This window comes from Castor canadensis, chromosome 6 (genome assembly GCF_047511655.1).
Source record: "Castor canadensis chromosome 6, mCasCan1.hap1v2, whole genome shotgun sequence".
In the NCBI taxonomy this organism is placed as follows: Eukaryota; Metazoa; Chordata; class Mammalia; order Rodentia; family Castoridae; genus Castor; species Castor canadensis.
In genome coordinates, this window is record NC_133391.1 from 147874086 (window position 1) to 147892004 (window position 17919).

At 37.5% G+C, this 17919-nt stretch overlaps 1 protein-coding gene across 3 annotated transcripts in view; it reads left to right on the forward strand.

Annotated features, from left to right (window-relative positions):
• The window catches only part of Adamts12 (ADAM metallopeptidase with thrombospondin type 1 motif 12), a 326530-nt gene that overhangs the window by 202404 nt on the left and 106207 nt on the right, over positions 1 to 17919 (forward strand). The window contains exons 12-13 of one of the 3 annotated variants that reach the window (XR_012449198.1): positions 7348 to 7517; positions 13448 to 13588. Coding sequence is in view for 1 of the 3 variants with exons in the window: in XM_074077647.1 (XP_073933748.1) it covers positions 7348 to 7517; positions 13448 to 13581 (304 nt within the window). In the remaining 2 variants the exon portion in view is untranslated. Of the gene's footprint in view, positions 1 to 7347; positions 7518 to 13447; positions 13589 to 17919 lie in introns of those variants that run through there. The other 2 variants (XM_074077647.1, XM_074077648.1) reach the window with 2 other exon arrangements.

Genomic DNA, 17919 nt, shown 5'->3' on the forward strand with positions numbered 1-17919 from the left:
TGCTCAGACCCACCTAGGGTCAAAGAGCATCACCTTGATCTAGGGGCTTGTATTTTTATAGCATCATTATATGGACGGCTGGTTTTTTTGTTTGTTTGTTTTTTATATAGTGGCCTCTGTAAGGGTCCTGATAGACCACAATATCAGGGGACCAGGCAGGGTAATATTAAGCATGCTCCCAGGATAAGACTGATCACCCCACTTTTATGACAAATGTAGTCTGTATTGTTTTCTTTACTTTGGGACTTTTACTATCATTTATCAGTAACCTACTAAATAATGATATTTAGTATCATTTATCATATCTGGGAGTGTATGAGCTGATTTAACATCTGACCTGTTGGTGGGTCCATGATATAAAGTATGGCTGTGTGGAGGTCCCAGCAATGGCTCTTTTATAACATTTAGTACATGGGAAAAACCTTGCATGGGCCAACCCAAAAGGTAAGAGTCCAAGTGTGTAGAGAACAGGGGTGCATCCCATGTTTGAGCTTCCTCCTCGTGTAGAATAGTCAGCTTTCAGAGTGATGAGAGCAGGGCTGTCGTCCTGTTGTTTGTGGTCCCCTGTTGTCTCCTGGGAAGTGGAGTCCTGCCTAGGAAGAGCACAGGTGTTCTGAAGGGAGATCTTGGATGATGAGGCTGAGTCAGGGATGCAGTCCCACTTGGGAGAAGCTGGCTTTAGTTGGCTGTGGTGGATCCAGGGAGCAGTTTTTGTTACTTTAACTGTAGTGGGGATAGACAAGACAACAAAAGGGACCCTCTAATGGGGTTATTATGGTTGGATATTTTATTCTTTTACCCAGACAGTATCTTTTGTTTTTTTTTAATTGAATAGAATTGCCATGGCAACAATATGCTATCAGTATATATGTCCAAGAAAACTCATTATTTTAAAAAGTTAAAACTACCATCTTTAAGTATCAAGGGACATGTTTAGAGCCAGTAACAATAGTCATTTTGTCTCTAAGTAGAATACCCTATCTAATCTAAAAATATGACTTTGTATCTGGAAGGGCTTTAATGCCAGATGGCTACATATGTATAAGAACCACTTCCTCAGTCCTCTTGGCCATGCCTATTTTTGAGAGTTCTGGCATGAGTGACTCCATTTGAACTTGATGGCCTTCCCCCCCTGTCTCCAAACTGTTTGTCTCTGAGCATTCTCTGTCAAAAATTTGTCTCCAGTCCAGGTACTAATCAGGCCTGACCTTGCTTAGCTTTTGAGACCAGATGAAATTGGGCACATTAGGGTGGTATGGTTGTAGACTGAAGATCTTTCATGATTGGTCATTTTCTTTCTTCATCATGAGAATTTGCTCTTTCTTGGATTTTGTTTGTTTGGTTTGTTTTGGTCCCATGTCAGAGGGGAAATAATGAGCAGATCAAGTGGGAGTCAGTGTCAACTAGACCTTTTTGCCCAGATTTAAGCAACAAGAGGCTTAGAAAGAGTGGCCCTTAGGCAATGGGCTTTTAGATAAGGACAATACAAAATGAAATCCAACAAAAGCAGTTGTCTAAAATGCTAACCTGGTTGACACATTAGCACTTATTAGAGTCATTTTTTATGAACTTGATTGCAAATGCCCCAGAAGGATCAGAACTGTAATGACAAAACTTAAAAGAGCCATGGTTAAAATTTTGATGCACAATTTAGCAATTAACAGAATAGTATATCAGTACCACTAACTTTTTGTTACCGTGTTTATGTATATTTTGTATTTTAGAAGGCTTGAAAAACATAAGTGTATTTAGTATAAGGAACGGGTAATAGCATCATAGCTCTATAGAGGTTATATATACATATTAGTTTAGTTTTGTTCTTGAAGTAAAACCTTAGATGTTTATCAGTTGTAGGGGGTAAGAACAATTTTAGTAAACTCAAATAGCCCAGTCACAGACACATATAGGGTTCCGACTGTATTAGAATCACCCAAGACAACAGTTGTTTAACCATGAGGTCATCTAGAAAATTTTATATAAACTTAGAAAATAAGAGATATGGAAGAGGCAGAGAGATGACTCAAACACCAGTACATGGTTTATTGTTTAGGTAGGAGCCCTGTGGACAGCGACCCCAGCAAGAGAGCTAGAGCCCAATGCCATACACAGGCTTGGGCTAGATATAGGGGGCTAGTGGAAAAGTACCAAGAAGGTCACTAAGGGATACTGTTGCTGGGCAACCAAGAAAGATGTTGTAGTTAGGTCACTCTCTGCCCAACTGTCCCTGGCATCCAACCAGGGAGATAAAGGTTAATAATTGTCTCTTTGTCAGTCTTTGTGGTTGAACGGGAAGTTTCTAGTAAGCCATCTGCAAGCGGAGGAGGGGTTCTGGTCTTAACATGGCTGTCCTCATTGTTAACCCCAACATAAACAAACACTTTAATGTACATGACTCAGTTACCTTAGTAGTTGAAATCCTGACAAATATCATCAGAGAAAACAGGTAAACATTTATGTGGACTAAGTATGGAGTTAGGAAACCTAATGGCCAAGAATCATGGCTCAGGTATTGATAAAGGATCATATCCCAGAATGTTGACATTAACAGATGGCTAATGACATACAGCAGGATCCCATCAATCTGTAGTCAATGGAGTCCCCCTAAAATAACAGCACCAATCTGGTCATCCCAGGCCAAAAATTCCCTCCGCCTGCCATGTGAAAGGAGTAGGACTAACATCTCTACTCTGTTGACTCCAATAAAAACTGGACGTCTTGATCTCCAGTGTAGTGCTTCTTTTGAGTTTTTATTTTTTATCCTATCTGGAGGTATACTTTGGCTTAGTTTTTTTTTTTTTTTTTTTTTGCTTTATATAAGTAAATTTTTCTCAACCCTTATATCAGTGCAACAGTACTCCCTGTGGTCAGTTGTTCCTTGCTCTTCTGTGTTTTAATAAACTCTTGTTGTTTTGTTAAATTTGTAAAGTAACCTGTAGCATCAAAAATTTTTGACAGTTATCTTGACAAAACAAAAAACCATTTTAAGACAGTTTTTGTAAATGTTATTAAGAACATTATTTTTAAGATAGTCTTGTTATGAGTTTAGAGAATTAAGTTTTAGTTTAGTATCAGTACATTAAATTTTGACCTAACAAAACCTTTAATGTAACTGGATTTTAATTAACTCAATCACTTACATAAGCATTTTTAAGCTATATCTTTTTATAACAACTTACTCTGTATCTTTATGACAAGTTATTTTGTATCCCCTGAGTGAGCTTGTCTTTATCTTTTTTTTATTTAAAAGTGTTTTTAACCTTTTATTCTTAAAAACCATATTTTTAATATCATATTATATATTATATATATGTTGCTTGTTGAAAACTTAAAACCTTTTAGCTTAGAACCTTATATTTGTATGGAAAAAAACAGAGAGAAAGCAACTTTTAAATTATTTTTTGTATAAAAACAATTTATAGAAAGCCCATTTGTTAATAGACCCATGTTTTATAAGAGAGAATTAAATCCCACATTTTATTTATGACAGAATGAAACAGGCTAAGGTCATTTTTAACAATCCAAATTTTAAGATTCCTATTGCACGTTATGGCCCCTCTTTCTTTCTTTTTTTCCCCCTCTGGTCTAGGCCAGAGTGTTAACCCCTGAATGCCTGTGTCCTAATGAGAACTGATTGAAATAAGTTTGAAAATATGTGTTTTTTTGAAGTAGCAGTAGAACAAAGTAGTAATTTTTTTACATTTACTTTATAATAAAAACCATCCTCAAGATGTTTACATGTTTAAATGTAAAAAGCTTAAGCAGTTTGTAACAGAGATATTTAAAACAAACACCCTGGTTTTTGATTACCCTGAATATTACATTAACCTTATAACAGCAGTTTAAGAACCATTTTGAAGATGCTTACATATACATACACACATAAAAGTTTTATAAATTAAGTACTCTAGGAAAAAAAATCAACTTAAGAATGCATAAGAGGAGCAAATTAAATTGTTCAGTGCTTTAAACAAATTCATACACACACACACACACACACACACACGCTTAGAGTGCACTCTCAAAAAAAGAAAAAATGTTTAAATTATAACAGAGGGCTATCTGGTGGAATGGTTGATGATACATCTGTTCTTTGGGAGACTCCCCCTTTGGAACTGAATTTTTTGTTATCCATCCCTTAACCTCAGTTGTGACTATTTCTCAGGAAAAGCACAACCCCCCATTAACTCTTGGAGGTATCCTACACACTTTTGCATAGCATATACTTTTGCCCTGCTCCCTGAACCTGAGAGATACATCTTCACTCCAAAAGGCAGTTGCTAGCAGTCTCTAGGAGGTGATCAGTCTCCCCTTCTGCCTCCTGGGACAGACCTGAATTTGAACCCAGGTTCTTACCAATTTAGTGAATGGTGCTTCCAAGTTGGTTCCTGAGCTTCACTGGATACTGTTGTGCATCTGAGGCCTTCATCCATACTCACCGGGAGAATGAATCCCTCTCTGGATCAAGCTGTCCGTTGGCACCTGGTGGGATCTTCTCCTTGCAGTTTGGGGGGTGCTCCCCGGTGACAAGGGAGGTGACAAATCACCATCTCTGTAATCCCAGACTAATCCCCAAGAAATGTCACGGGACTCTTGAGCTGAGATATGGGACACTGAGGCAGTTTAGCAGAAAGCAAAGTTTTATGGTGCCAGCACAGACCCAGCGGACTTGTGTCCAAAGGCTGAGCCCCAAGAACAAAGAGGTCTCACTGTATACATCCTTGCAAACAGGTTATACAAGCAAAAAGCAAAGCTCAACCCACACATGGCTGCATGTGACTTCATTGGCTATTTTATTTTCCCAGTGCTATGTGACCTTCTTCATGTCTTAATTCTTTAAGTTTTATCTCTCTCTTTGCCATCCTTTCCCTCTGCCTCAATATCAGAACACAGCCTGTCTGTTCCTCTTCTGGCCCTCTTCCCTGCTACATTAAGACTTTATCCTTGACATTGGTCAAATGAGATGAACTGTAGGACTAGTGAGAACCCTGAGGATTTGGCTCATAAGAGGATGGAAATGAGTTGGAGAGGGTCCAAGTCACAGAGTGTCACTTCATCACTGTAAGTACAAAACCAACATAAACTCAGATATCAAGGACACATCATAGTACCTTCTATAGGAAGTCAATGAACAAAGAGCCTGCTGTGTAAACTGCCTTTGTCAAAACTCTTTTTTTGTGCAAAAAATGTAAGTCTACTCAGGTGATATTGAGAAAGGTGGGGAGGAAGGTGTGTAAAATCTTGTGAACATTTACAAACACCAAAGTACAGCAAGGCCGCAAAAGATTTATACCCGCAAGAACTTAACTAGACTACCGAAATTCCAGGTCTCTGCTTCACAGAGCTGCGTGGTAAGCCAGTACAGCACAATGGATAAAAGCTCAGGCGAGGATTTAAGGCACATGCCTCAAACCTTAGCTCTGCTACTACTGGCTGGGCACTTTAGGAAGATGTGCTAGTTTTCTGTGTTTTTAGCATATGATTCATCTGTACTTCCCACTCAGTGTACTTTTTGCCTTTGTCCTGAGACTATTCTCTAGTAGCATCATGTCCTTGAAACCTTTCCCAAACATCCTGACTTCTTTGGCTTTCTTCCCCAAACCCTCATTGTACTCACACTTAGGGATACATAGTTGCTATCTTAAACTTGCTTTGTAATGTGTATACTCATCATCTTGATGAGTTTATAAACTTCAAGACAGCATAATACATGGATTGACCTTATTTTTGTACTCTCTTCCCTCTGGAATATGGTGTTGAACACATAGTAGTATATTTATGCTGGCTGATTATTATCACAGTAACCACAAATGTGATCATTATCAAGTTCTTACTCTGCAATAGCTACTCTGAGATTTTTGTGCATTGTCTCATACAACTCTTAAAATACAGAAGGTAAAAATTATGCTCATTTCACAAATCAGGCAACTGCAGTTCGGAGAAATAAGATAACTTTTTCAGAGTCATCTAATTACTAAAATGTAAATCTGGATTCAAGCTTCAGTCTTTGACCCCATTATTCTATTCTGCAATAACAGTCACAATCTCTCATTCAGATTCAGCAAGATGGAGGCAAGAAGGCACATGTGGATTGCCTGGGAGTCTTTTCAAAGAATACATAGGTCACCACTTTTCTGAGAACAATTCCACTATACTCCCTTCTTCCCTTTAAATGATCCCAATGAGGAGATTCTTACTCCCTCACCTGTATTACAAAAGATGAGAGTGTTTTTAAAAAAAGATTAATTCACTTACCTTTTGAATATAAGGCCTTTCTATACTCAAAGTACTGCTTAGGCACCAGAGAGGATGTAGAAGTTGGATTAAATCAGCAAAGAACTATCTCCAAAAATAAGTTCAGGAAGTGCATAAAGTGATGCATGAAGTGTCATTTCAGAGGAGAAAGAGATGACTTCCTGTTGGAAGTCAGCAAGGATTGACGATGGAGGTAGCGTTTACTTGGTCCTTAAAGTACATAGACATGTAAAAACTTAAGAGAAAGGAAGTCTATCCAGAGGCATTAGAAAAGCAAGAGTAAATAAGGAGACTTGTACCCCTGGAGTGGAAAGTAAAGTTGTTAACATGAGTTCAGGCAGGACTATGAAGGCCTGGAGCACCAAGCTCAAGGTTGGACTTAATTCTTGGCTACTGGGTGCCATTAAAGTTTTTTAAACAAGATAAATAATTAAGATGATCTAAAACTTATGCAGATAACTGTGCACGGTGGATTAAATGAAGAAAAAGTGGGCAAAGGAAAGAGAGGAATGGAAACTGGGGTTGGACTTGTTTGGTAACTATGGGATTGAGGAGAAGAAAGCAATATAAAAACCCGTCTGATGACCAGGTGACTGACTATGGGTACCAGGAAGGCAAAGGATGTTTCTGAAATCTGGACACTGTTAAACTGCTAACTAGTATTCAGGGAAGGAATAGATTTGGGGAGGAAAAGGATATATTTCTTTTCAGTATTTATTTTTCTTGGAGAATATGCAGGTGGGAAAGATAAACAAACTATTTAAAAATAGACAACTGTATATGTAGAGCTGAAATGGTGGTAAGAAACAAACCAAAAAAATATGTGAAACTGAATGAATTAATTCAGAAGGTGTTTTGTTATTTGAGACAGTTTTGTCTCACTCTGTAGACCAGGCTGGCCTTGAACTCACGATCCTCCTGTCTCAGCCTCCAGAGTGCTGGGATCATAGGTGTGCACCATAAAAGGTAAGGTTTAGTGCAGAGAGAGACATGATTTGGCAAGAAACAAGCATGGCCAGATGCCAGGGGAGTTTTAAAGGAAAAATGTTGGACTTTCGGGGAGCTAAAAGAACAGTCTGTCTGTTTCCTTTGTAGACCAAAGTTTGGAGGAAAATACTGCACTGGAGAAAGAAAACGCTACCGCTTGTGCAACGTCCACCCCTGTCGCACAGATACACCAACGTTTCGGCAGATGCAATGCAGTGAATTTGACACTGTTCCCTACAAGAATGAATTCTACCACTGGTTTCCAGTTTTTAATCCATGTAAGAAACTATCAATGTATCTCAGCTCTAAAGCCACATTTTATATATCAAGGTTTCTGTGATGCGCTCCACAGGTCATCAGAAAAAATTGTACCATCAAGAGTTTTAACAGGCTCACACCTGTTATCCTAGCTACTCAGGAGACAGAGATCAGGAGGATCATGATTCAAAGCCAGCCTGGACAAATAGTTTGCAAGACTCTATCTCAAAAAACCTATCACAAAAAATTAAGCAGGTGGAGCGAATCAAGGTGAAGGCCATGAGTTCAAGTTTTATATTTTAGAACATGGAAACCTGACTGGGTCAAGTTGATCAGTAATGGTTAATGGCTGAATATATTCAGTTGTGTCTGAGGGAGAGAGAAGAGAAGTATACCAAACTTGGTGGTGACTTGCTTCAAAACAACTGAGGTACAATTGAGGGATGAATGTGACTGGTAACAATTCAGATACTAACTGCTTGTGGAGGGATATATGGCACTGACTGTGATTTTGGTGAAATTAAGAACAGGGCATTGAGTGTTTGGAGTAATTTCAAAGAAGTCTTCCAAAGAAGTAACTGATGATTCTTAAGCATGACTAGTCTGTCTGTGAAAGAAGAAAAAGAGAAGGTATTAAAAAAAGTCATTCTGAGTAGGAAGAGAATAGTACAAAGGCAATGAAATAGGAATGCATTCACTGGAAATGAATGAGAGCCAGCCCTGGGCCAGAAATCAACATGCTGTTCTGTAGGTACAGACAGCATAAGAAGAGTAAAAAGTAAAATAAAACATCTGATAGATGCATGTCAGGAAATGGGGACACAACCCAGTTGGAGAATGTTAAAAACAGCTTTGGCAAAACTACTTAGTCAGAACCAATTACATGTTAACTCCTGAAAAAGAAGAAGAATCAGTGAGCATCAGTTATAAAGTGACCAAAGAAGCTACCTTATCTGTCCTATTTATTATTATTTCAATGAAGAATGAAACAAGAAAGATTTCCCTAAGCTAAGGAGATGTGAGGCAAGATAGTAAAAAAGTAATTACTTAAAATTTTCATGATTTTAAAGTTTGTGAAGTTCCAGTGTGATAAGACTCAAGAATCACAGGTTTGAAAATCACACATTTGAGCTGTTGGAGCAATAGAATCAAAAGTTTTTTCATGTGTTTTCCTTTTCTTATGCATTTTAATGGGCTTCACTAATACTTGCGTGTAATGTACTTAGAACATATTTACTTGATCGTACTCACTGACTCATTATCCTCTCTTGTTCTCCCTCCCACTGGTCTCCCTTTCTCTTCTCAAATAGTCCTCATTTTGTATCCTTTAAAAAATGTATATTTCACTAATAAGAGAAAACATACAGTATTTTTTTTCTGAGTCTGACTTTATTTTGTTTAGCATGATAATCTCCAGTTCTATCTATTTTTCTGCAGATGGCACATATTTGTTCTTTTCTGTGGAAGAATAATACTCCATTGTGTATACATACTTCATTTTCTTTGTCCTTTCATCTATTGATTGGCACATAGGCTGATTCTATAATTTGGCTATTGTGAATAGAGCTGCTACAGACGTGAGTGTGCAGGTATCTCTATTTTATGGTAGTCAATAGCTTTTGAAAGACTCTACAGCAGTTTGCCTACTTAGGGTCTCCAAAGTATCCTGATAACTCTTGGTTGTCAACAAATGTCACTGTTGAGCACTGTTGAGCACTGGTGGTTCCAGTTGTTTAGCATCACTCACACTCTATAGGAGCCAGTTATTCAGTTATTGATGCAACTGAGCTAGACATTTGAATACAGGAAAACATATGCAAATACTCACATGGACTCCAAAAACAACTAATGATGAAAGGTACATCCAGTTGGTACCATTGATAACTATGTTCTGCACATTCTCTACATTGTTAAGACTATTTGGATCAGTGGTTCTGTGGACCCTTAATGAGCCTCTTTCAGAGCTAAGATAATATAGCAAGCAGCCTTCCATAAATAAGACATTGATAAAATAAATACTTAGTTTGCTTCCTTTTTTCCCAGACATAGGGTTGGATTTGAGGGTACTGAATTCTGGTGGTTCAATTAGCTGGACTTAGAATAAAAACATTTGATTCAACTTTGCTTTTCATTTATTTGTAAGCATTTGTCATTTATCTGCTTTTTGCCTAGCATATCTATAGGTATTAAATAAATGAGAGTTATTGAGAATTATATTAATAAACATAAATTTCACTGACTTTCAAGTGATTGATTTGAATCTGTAACTGGAATAAAATTTTCTACCAGCTAAGCTCATTGCCTATGTGGGGTATAAGCATCTATCTTTTACCCTGGTAATTTCCTTGTAATTCCTGTGTGATTATTTGGGCATAGGGAGTTATCTGTTAACCTGAGTAGCTATTACTTTGACCAGCACACATGAAATGCATCCCCTGACTTAAATACTCTAATCCTTAGCAAGTTTGAATTTTCTCCTCTAATGATCACATTTTCAGATCATTATCCAAAAATGTTGAGTCATCCCATTTCAGCAGAATTGAAAATTCAGCTTTGTAGTTCAATAACTTCTTTCCTATACCTAAGCTTTCTTTGAGAGAATTAATTAAGCAGTGTAAGGGTGAGAGTTCATGTGTAAATTAGTTTTAATGCTGTTTCTTCACTGAATTATAAATGGACTTGAAAGCTAGAGGGAAAAAAATCACATGCCCCAGACAAAAGGATGTGCTAGGGCAGGTGAATAAATGTGAGACATGAAAATACTCAACACTGCAGTGGAGACAGGATCTATGAGGTTGACATTTGGGACAAAGAGTCTCTGATACCCAGGATGATGACCACTGAGAATTAAGACCTCAATTGCCACCCTCACTCACTTTCAGAACCTTGTGTCACAGGCCAACCTAATGATATCTGCCAAGTCCCCTCACAGCACTGTAAAAGAGAGAAACCAAAAAATTAGGAGGCCAGAAAGTAGATTTCTGAAGCACATTGCAGTTCATTTGAGGAAAGTGTAAAATCCATAGTCTTGGAATTGTAGACCTGAGAGGATTTCAGTAATTATTGTACAACTGGAACATTTTGAGTAAGGTCCATAGTTACAATAACTATGAGTTGAATCTGGATTCAACAGATTTGTACAGAATTGATAATGGTATCATGGAGTATCTGAAGGGGAAGAGTATATTTCAGGATGTTTTTGTTGTTGTTATTGTTTTGTGTTGGCTGAAATGAGAATTGAGCCAAGGTTACAAGTCTTTTGACTATGTGAGATAATTGGAATGATACAAACATAGGATAGCAAGGATACCAGGACCTTTAGAATTCCTCAAGTTAATGAAAAGGAGATGAAATCAACAAATGTCACTGTTGAGTACTTCCTGTATATCCAGCATAGTCCTGAGTGTTTGACATACAAATCTCTTATTCTCACAAAGACCCTTCAAGGTAGGTATTTTTATAACCTTTGCTTCTCAAATGAAGAAACTGAGTCACAGAAAGATTGCCACTTTCTCGAGGTATTAGATTTTTGTGAACTAAAACACTTAAATCTGTTCCCTGCAGAAGGCACTGGTACCAGGTTTAATATTTTTCCTATACATACACCCCATTACAGAAGAGACTTTGAATTAAAATACTGTCCAGTCAGAATGCTACCAGATTTGTTTGGTATATTCATGTCATGATCCACAAATACAGCATTGCCTAATTATGCAAAGAGTGACCATTTTAAAATCTCATGAAACAAATTTATTTTTTATTGATGAAAATATTGTGCCCATAGGTTAAGGGTTGGTAGTGTTGAACTAAGCTCCAAAACTAATCCACTCTGGTAGTTTAACTGTGCCACCATACTGGGAGACCTAAGAACACAATATTTGTGTGCCTAAATTTTCTCATCTGTGACACAGATGAGAAAAGAACTAGTTGTGATTATCCAAATGAGATAAGCACTGTAAAGCAAAACAAAACCTGGGAAGTAATGCTCAAATTGATTAGCTTTTATTCTTAACAAGTCGAATTCTTTTTAATTCACTATATAAACAAGACTATCAAGAGTCTCTCTGGACAGTTTTTGTCTTTCAAGAAGTAGATCAAATATCAAAAACCCACAAAACTAAGCAAACATTGGAACTTCCTCATTCTGGAATTTGGTGCAACCAATGGAATTTGGAAATTGGATGGAGAATTACTCACTTCAGGGATACACTTGTATGACACTGACAGCAGGTGCCTTCTTAAATTTTGCATTGTAGGTCCCCATCAACCCAGCCCTTCCCAGCAGCTTTGAAGTAGATAACTTTTTAAAGTTCTAGAATTATCCAGGGATGCTTTCCTTTTCTGCTTTACATGTCCCAATTCAAAATTCTGAATCATAAAGCTCAAATCAAAATCTCAATGAATGATTCCCTGGATTTAGCACTTTGATGGGTGCTCTTTTCCCTGGAAGGCAGAATTGCTCCCAGGTGGCTTCCTCTACATACTTCCACTTGTGTTTGGATAGTGATGAGGCTGTTCAAACCACACTGCAATGAAAGAAGATGTACACTAATCCCCAATAGTCTTAGATCCTCAGAGTCCTTTGGCCCTTTCCATTGGCATTTTGTCCAATGAGCTCTTCCATTGCACCTTCTATAAAATCAGTTGACATTCTTTATTGCTTTTGAAAATTTTTATTACCATATATTAATTGTACAAAATAACAGACTTTATTACAATGTTTTCATGCATGTATTCTCCCTCACTATTCCTTTTTTCTCCCTTTCCTTCTCCCACTGGTCCTCTTCCTTTTTCCTCTCTACTTTCATATGGTTTTTTAAACCTATACTTCGTATATGAGAGAAAACATGTGTTGTCTTTCTGTGTCTGGCTTATTTTGCTTACCTTTCTACTTTAACTTTTGAACACATGTGTTTGACCTTGTTCTCAAGTTTATCCAGAGTTTCACTAGTCATAGCATTTGGTCTTTGTTATGATTGAATGTTTTACATTTTTATTTTGCTTTCATCATGGATCATGACTCCTTGAACAGACATAGTTTGTGCCATGCACCATAGCTTTACATTTGGTGTCCATCCACCCTTGGTAAGGCTAGAATTACTGCACACTTAGTTGGCTACAGCACCAAGAAACTGACAGCCCTGCCTACAGTAAACAGACCCAAAAGACACTTACCAAAAGGCTTTACGAAGAAGATATTCTCAAGTTTCTCATTTAAAGGAATATGACAAAGAACATAACAAAAGAAAAGTACAATTTGAATTTTTACCATATACATGCATTACCTATTAAAATTTTAATTTCAACTTATGCTGTAAAAGTTATCTATCTTCCTAGTTATTCTGTGTACACATATGTGAATGTGTATTTTATTAAAAGTTCCTATCTTCACTCATGAGAGAGTAGAAAACTGTTAGCATGGCTCTGAAAAGCAGGCTGGCATCAGCTTTGGCAAAAATCATATACCATTTGTTTCTACACGGTTATCAGCCCATGTCCAAGCACTTCTTTGACTTGAGGAAAATAAGAAAGAATGTTTATTGGGGTGAGTTATGGTGCTGGTGAGGCTGGAGATGGCATTAGTAATGAACTGGCCCCATGAGAAAGGACTGCCATCCCATGCTCACTGCTGTAGACAATGAGCAGTCATCATGTTTGCCTGGAAGTCTGTATCATTGGTTGTTATTATTTATTTTCTAGTTAGAAAATGGATGACCAGTGCTTTATTTTTACCACTACAGCTCAATGTTGGTTGAAAGGTCTCATCATTTATAGCAAAGGGCATATAACATTTTCTCTCAGTCTTCCAAGTCTAATTAGCTGTAGAACCCTTAACTGATAAAAATTTTAAAAGACTTCATATTAACATGTTGTGAGTCATGTGTATTCTTGAAGATGGGTGCTGAGATAAAAAGCTAACTTGTAAGGACTTGTCTTCTTTTCACTTCAGCACGTCCTTGTGAGCTCTACTGCCGACCCATAGATGGCCAGTTTTCCGAGAAAATGCTGGATGCTGTCATTGATGGTACCCCTTGCTTTGAAGGTGGCAACAGCAGAAATATCTGTATTAATGGCATGTGTAAGGTATTGGGTATGTTTCCTTAATCTACAACTTTATAAATTTAGGATTTTTGTCAATTTAGGAAGTCAGATTTTCTAAGCTCATGGTCTGAGAAACAAGAAGACAAGACTTCTCAGTGCTTACTAAAATCAGTTTTGACTTGAATTTTTTTTCCTTCTGCTGACACTTTGATTTATTGATTTGTAAATGGTCACTGTGTTACTATTTTAGGAATTGAGGAAAGTGAAATTGAAGAGCCAAATTCAAGGAGAAACTGTTAGGAAAAGGCAGCCCAGATTATTTCAGGAATATTACATTGGAGAAAAAAATGGAATTAATTCTAGTTTGGGTTGTGCTTTTCACAAAATGTTATAACATTTAATTCTCCATTGGTTGTAATCATGAGTTTCTCAGAAAGAGAGATAGCATAGCAGGTAGTCCTAATCAGGGCTTTGAATTTTATGTAATTTTTCCATATTCATTCTATTGATCAATTCCACCTGTATTATTTAGACCTGATTTGCTAATGCTCTCAAGTATAAAAATATTAAGGAATTCCTTCTTATTGTTTGTAGCTTATTTTGCAAGGAATGGAACACAAGTCTCATGATCCAATGCCAAAGCATAAATCTCAGTTTAAAGCAAAGGTGATTTTAGTCAATTAAAGGAAAAGTATATAGTAATACTTAATTAGCTATTAGTAAAGTATAATCATTTAGCACTGATGCTCTAAACTATGACTCAACACCATTATTTACCAGCTGTATGATCTTCCTTCCTTCCTTCCTTCCATCTCTTCTTTTCTCCCTTCCTCCCTCCCTTCCTCCCTTCCTTCCTTTGTTATTTGCATATTATAGTTGTACCAGAGATACACTGTAACATTTACAAAAGTGCTTACAATATATCTTTGAGTCACCTCCTCCAACTTTCTCCTTTATCCCTCTTCCCCTCAACCCCCACTTCTTAGAAGAGTTTCAGTAGGTTTCATTGTTCCATTCTCATACATGAATACATAATACTTTGACCATATTTACTTGCCTTCACCCTTTCCTTATGCCCTCCCCCTCTCACTGGTGCCAACCCCCAGAGAGGACTCATCTTTCTTTTGTTCTGTTTTTTTGTTTTGTTTCAGTACTGGGAATTAAACCCAGGGTCTGGCACATGACAGGCAAGCACTTTACCACTAGAGCCATGCCACTAGTCTTTTTGTTTTTGAAATAGGGACTCCCACTAACTATACTTGGGCTGGTCTTGAACTTATGATCTTTCTGCCTCTTGTCTCTGGAGTAGCTGGAATTACAGACATGTACCACCATGTCCAGCTGATCCTGTACCTCTTTCTAATATTGCCTTCTAGAATAAAATTGGGATATTGATTTATCTGCCTAGTAGGGGTTGTCAAAAACTTTAAGCATGATCATATATCTTAAGCTCTTGACAGAAACCCTGGTGTATAATAAACTTAATAATTTTTTCCACCGGATAAAATAGTTCCCATGAAAAGCTCTTGCCCATAGATAGGCTGCCAAAAAACTTGGTGCCTCATACTTACTAGGTCAGCATTCTTCCACTTGCAGCATGCCACACCTCGAATCCTTTGTTATTTGTGTGTGTGTGGTACTAAGGTTTGATCTCACGCCATTCTATGAGTCTTTTTTTGTGATGGTTTCTTTTGAGATAATGTCTCATGAACTATTTGCCCAGGCAGCCTTTGAACCAGGACCCTCCTGATGTCTGCCTCCTGAGTAACTAGGGTTATGGGCGAGAGCCACTGCTGCCCCGCTATCTCAAGTCCTTTTTGTTTTAGGCATTTTTCATGTAGTATCTCACATTTTTGCTTGGGGCCAGCCTGGACCATGGTCCTCCTACATAGCTGGGGTTATAGTCATGAAACACCACACCTGGTGTATTAATTGAGATGGCTTCTTTCTAGCTTTTTGCCCAGGCTGGCTTTGAGCTGCGATCATCCCAATCTCCACTCCCAAGTAGCTGGCATCCCAGGTATGATCCACGCACCCAGTCTTGAAGTTGCTTTTTATTTACTTGAGTGATAAACGAAATGCAAAGGCAAGATGATGATTCCCAGGCATGACTGAACTAATAACAAACCATACTGAGATTTTAAATTTAAAAGAGCTTAGGCAAAATTTTCTTTCAGATTGACTAACTTTTATTGTGGCTATGAAGAGCCAAAAATAATATATTTTGGGTTAGGTCTGTTTGAGAGAGAGAGAGAGAGAAACAGAGAGAGAAAAACAGAGAGAACTCAAACCAAAACAGACCAATTCTGTCCAAAGTAGTGATTCTTGGTCCTCGCTACATCTCCGAATCACCAGAAGAGCTTTTAAAAATTACTGATTTCTGGACTGTGTCTTAACCTATTAATTCAGAATCTAAGGACTTGTGGTAGAGGTACTAGTATTTTAAAAATCTCTCTACGTAATTAACATATGCAACTATCTCTGAGAACTATAGTCACCTAGAAATGAATGTGATACAAAAATTATCCTGTGGACCTATGGATTTTGCATGTGTAGAGATAACATCTTAAATCTTCCTTGGAAAGCCGGTGTTTTGAACAAAATATAAGGGGTCTTAGGTATCTCTATAGAAACCAATTAAATGGGTATAAAAGAATAAGCCAAATTCTCCCAGTTGGCTTTACTCTTTCTGAGAGCCAGTCAAAGCCTTTTAAGAGTTAATTGCCTGTGTTCTGTCTATACCACACTGAGTTAAATTTTTAAGCTCAAAAATGGTACCATATAAAATATATCTACTAGCCTGGATAGAAATTATCTTTCCAAGATCTAGGGTGTATTTTCAGCTTTTTTAGTTTCTGTTTTCATTTATTACAATGTCTGAACTAACTAAAAACTAGCTACAGACACAGAAAATAAGTCCTTAATTTCTCTCTGAAAGAAAACAAACAAATCACCACCACCACTAGACAAGGTGTGATACCCAAAACGCCTGGGATCAATTCAGGCTCTAGGGATAGAGATCAGATTGGCTATTTAGGAGAAGATGATCAGGGTTTTGTGGGAAACTCTGACAAGGAGTCAGGAAGACGGGCTGGAGGCCTTTCACCAGCCAGTGTTCTCAAGTCAGGTGCTCTGAGAGAGCCTCACCCACAGGCAGGAGTCAGGAGAAGAAGGTATATTCTAAGAGTGGACTAGGAGTATAAATTAACCTTGGAAGAGAGACTGGTGGAAGTTCATTTGTAGAGATCCACTGTGAGAGGCACAGAAGGTAAAGATAGCTCAGTGTTCCACAGAAAAAGCCATGTACGCAGTAGAAGCATGGATGCCTATTTTAATAAGGAGGTTGGTCTCTACCTTTAGGACATTGGGAGCTATCAAAGAGTTAATCAGAAAAGTGACCTAAGGTTTGAATATGACTTTCAGAATTTGTTTCCCCATCTTAAATGGAAAACATAAAACTATGTTAGTTCCCTAGAGCTGCCATAACTAGTTAATATAAGCTTAGTGACTTAAAATGAAAGAAATACATTATCTTATGGTCCCAGAAGTTAGAAATATTAAATTAAGTTGTGCTAGGGCATATTTTCTGTACAGATTTTTTAGGGAAGAATTCTTCCTTCACTCTTCTAAGCTTCTGGTGGTTGTCTGACATATAATTACATCACTCTAATTTCTGCTTTCATCTTAACAATGGCTGTCTTCCCTCTGTGTTTCTTTGTCTCCAAATTTCTCTTTATTAGGATATCAGCTATTGGACTTAGGGCCACTCCAATACAGTTTAACCTCACCCTAATTTGATTATGTCTGCAAAGATCTTATTTCAAAATAATAGCACATTCACAGCTACCAAGGGAAGGACTCAATATCTGTATTGGGGACACAATTGAATCTACAACAAGTATCAAGCTTGAAAAAATAATGGTGAGGAAAATCTTATACTACTGTCCCATTTGCCAAATAACAGTACCTCATTTGCCTATAACTGTGTCCTAGTTTCATTGGTTGGAAATAAATCTCATCTAAGAACAGTCACCTTTCCAGTCTCTCCTTTTGCCAAGTACTTTAGAAAGAAATGATGGCATTCCAAGTGCCAGTTTGTATTTCAGTTCTTAGTAACTTGAGAATTTACAAAGTAAAACAATGCTAACTCCTAAGTTAGAGAAAGAGAATTGGTACAAATTAATATTACTTATTAATTCATGTTTTCTTTAAGTAATAATCAAGATAGAATGCTTTGCAGTGCAATATTTTAGGGTCAAGAATTAAAACAATGGGAATTTTTTTTTTCAAAAAACACTGCTCATTTGGGGTGATCCCCAGAATTACATCAAGAAGAGCCATGCTGAAGTCACTCTGCTCATTTGATAGCAGCAGCAGAGC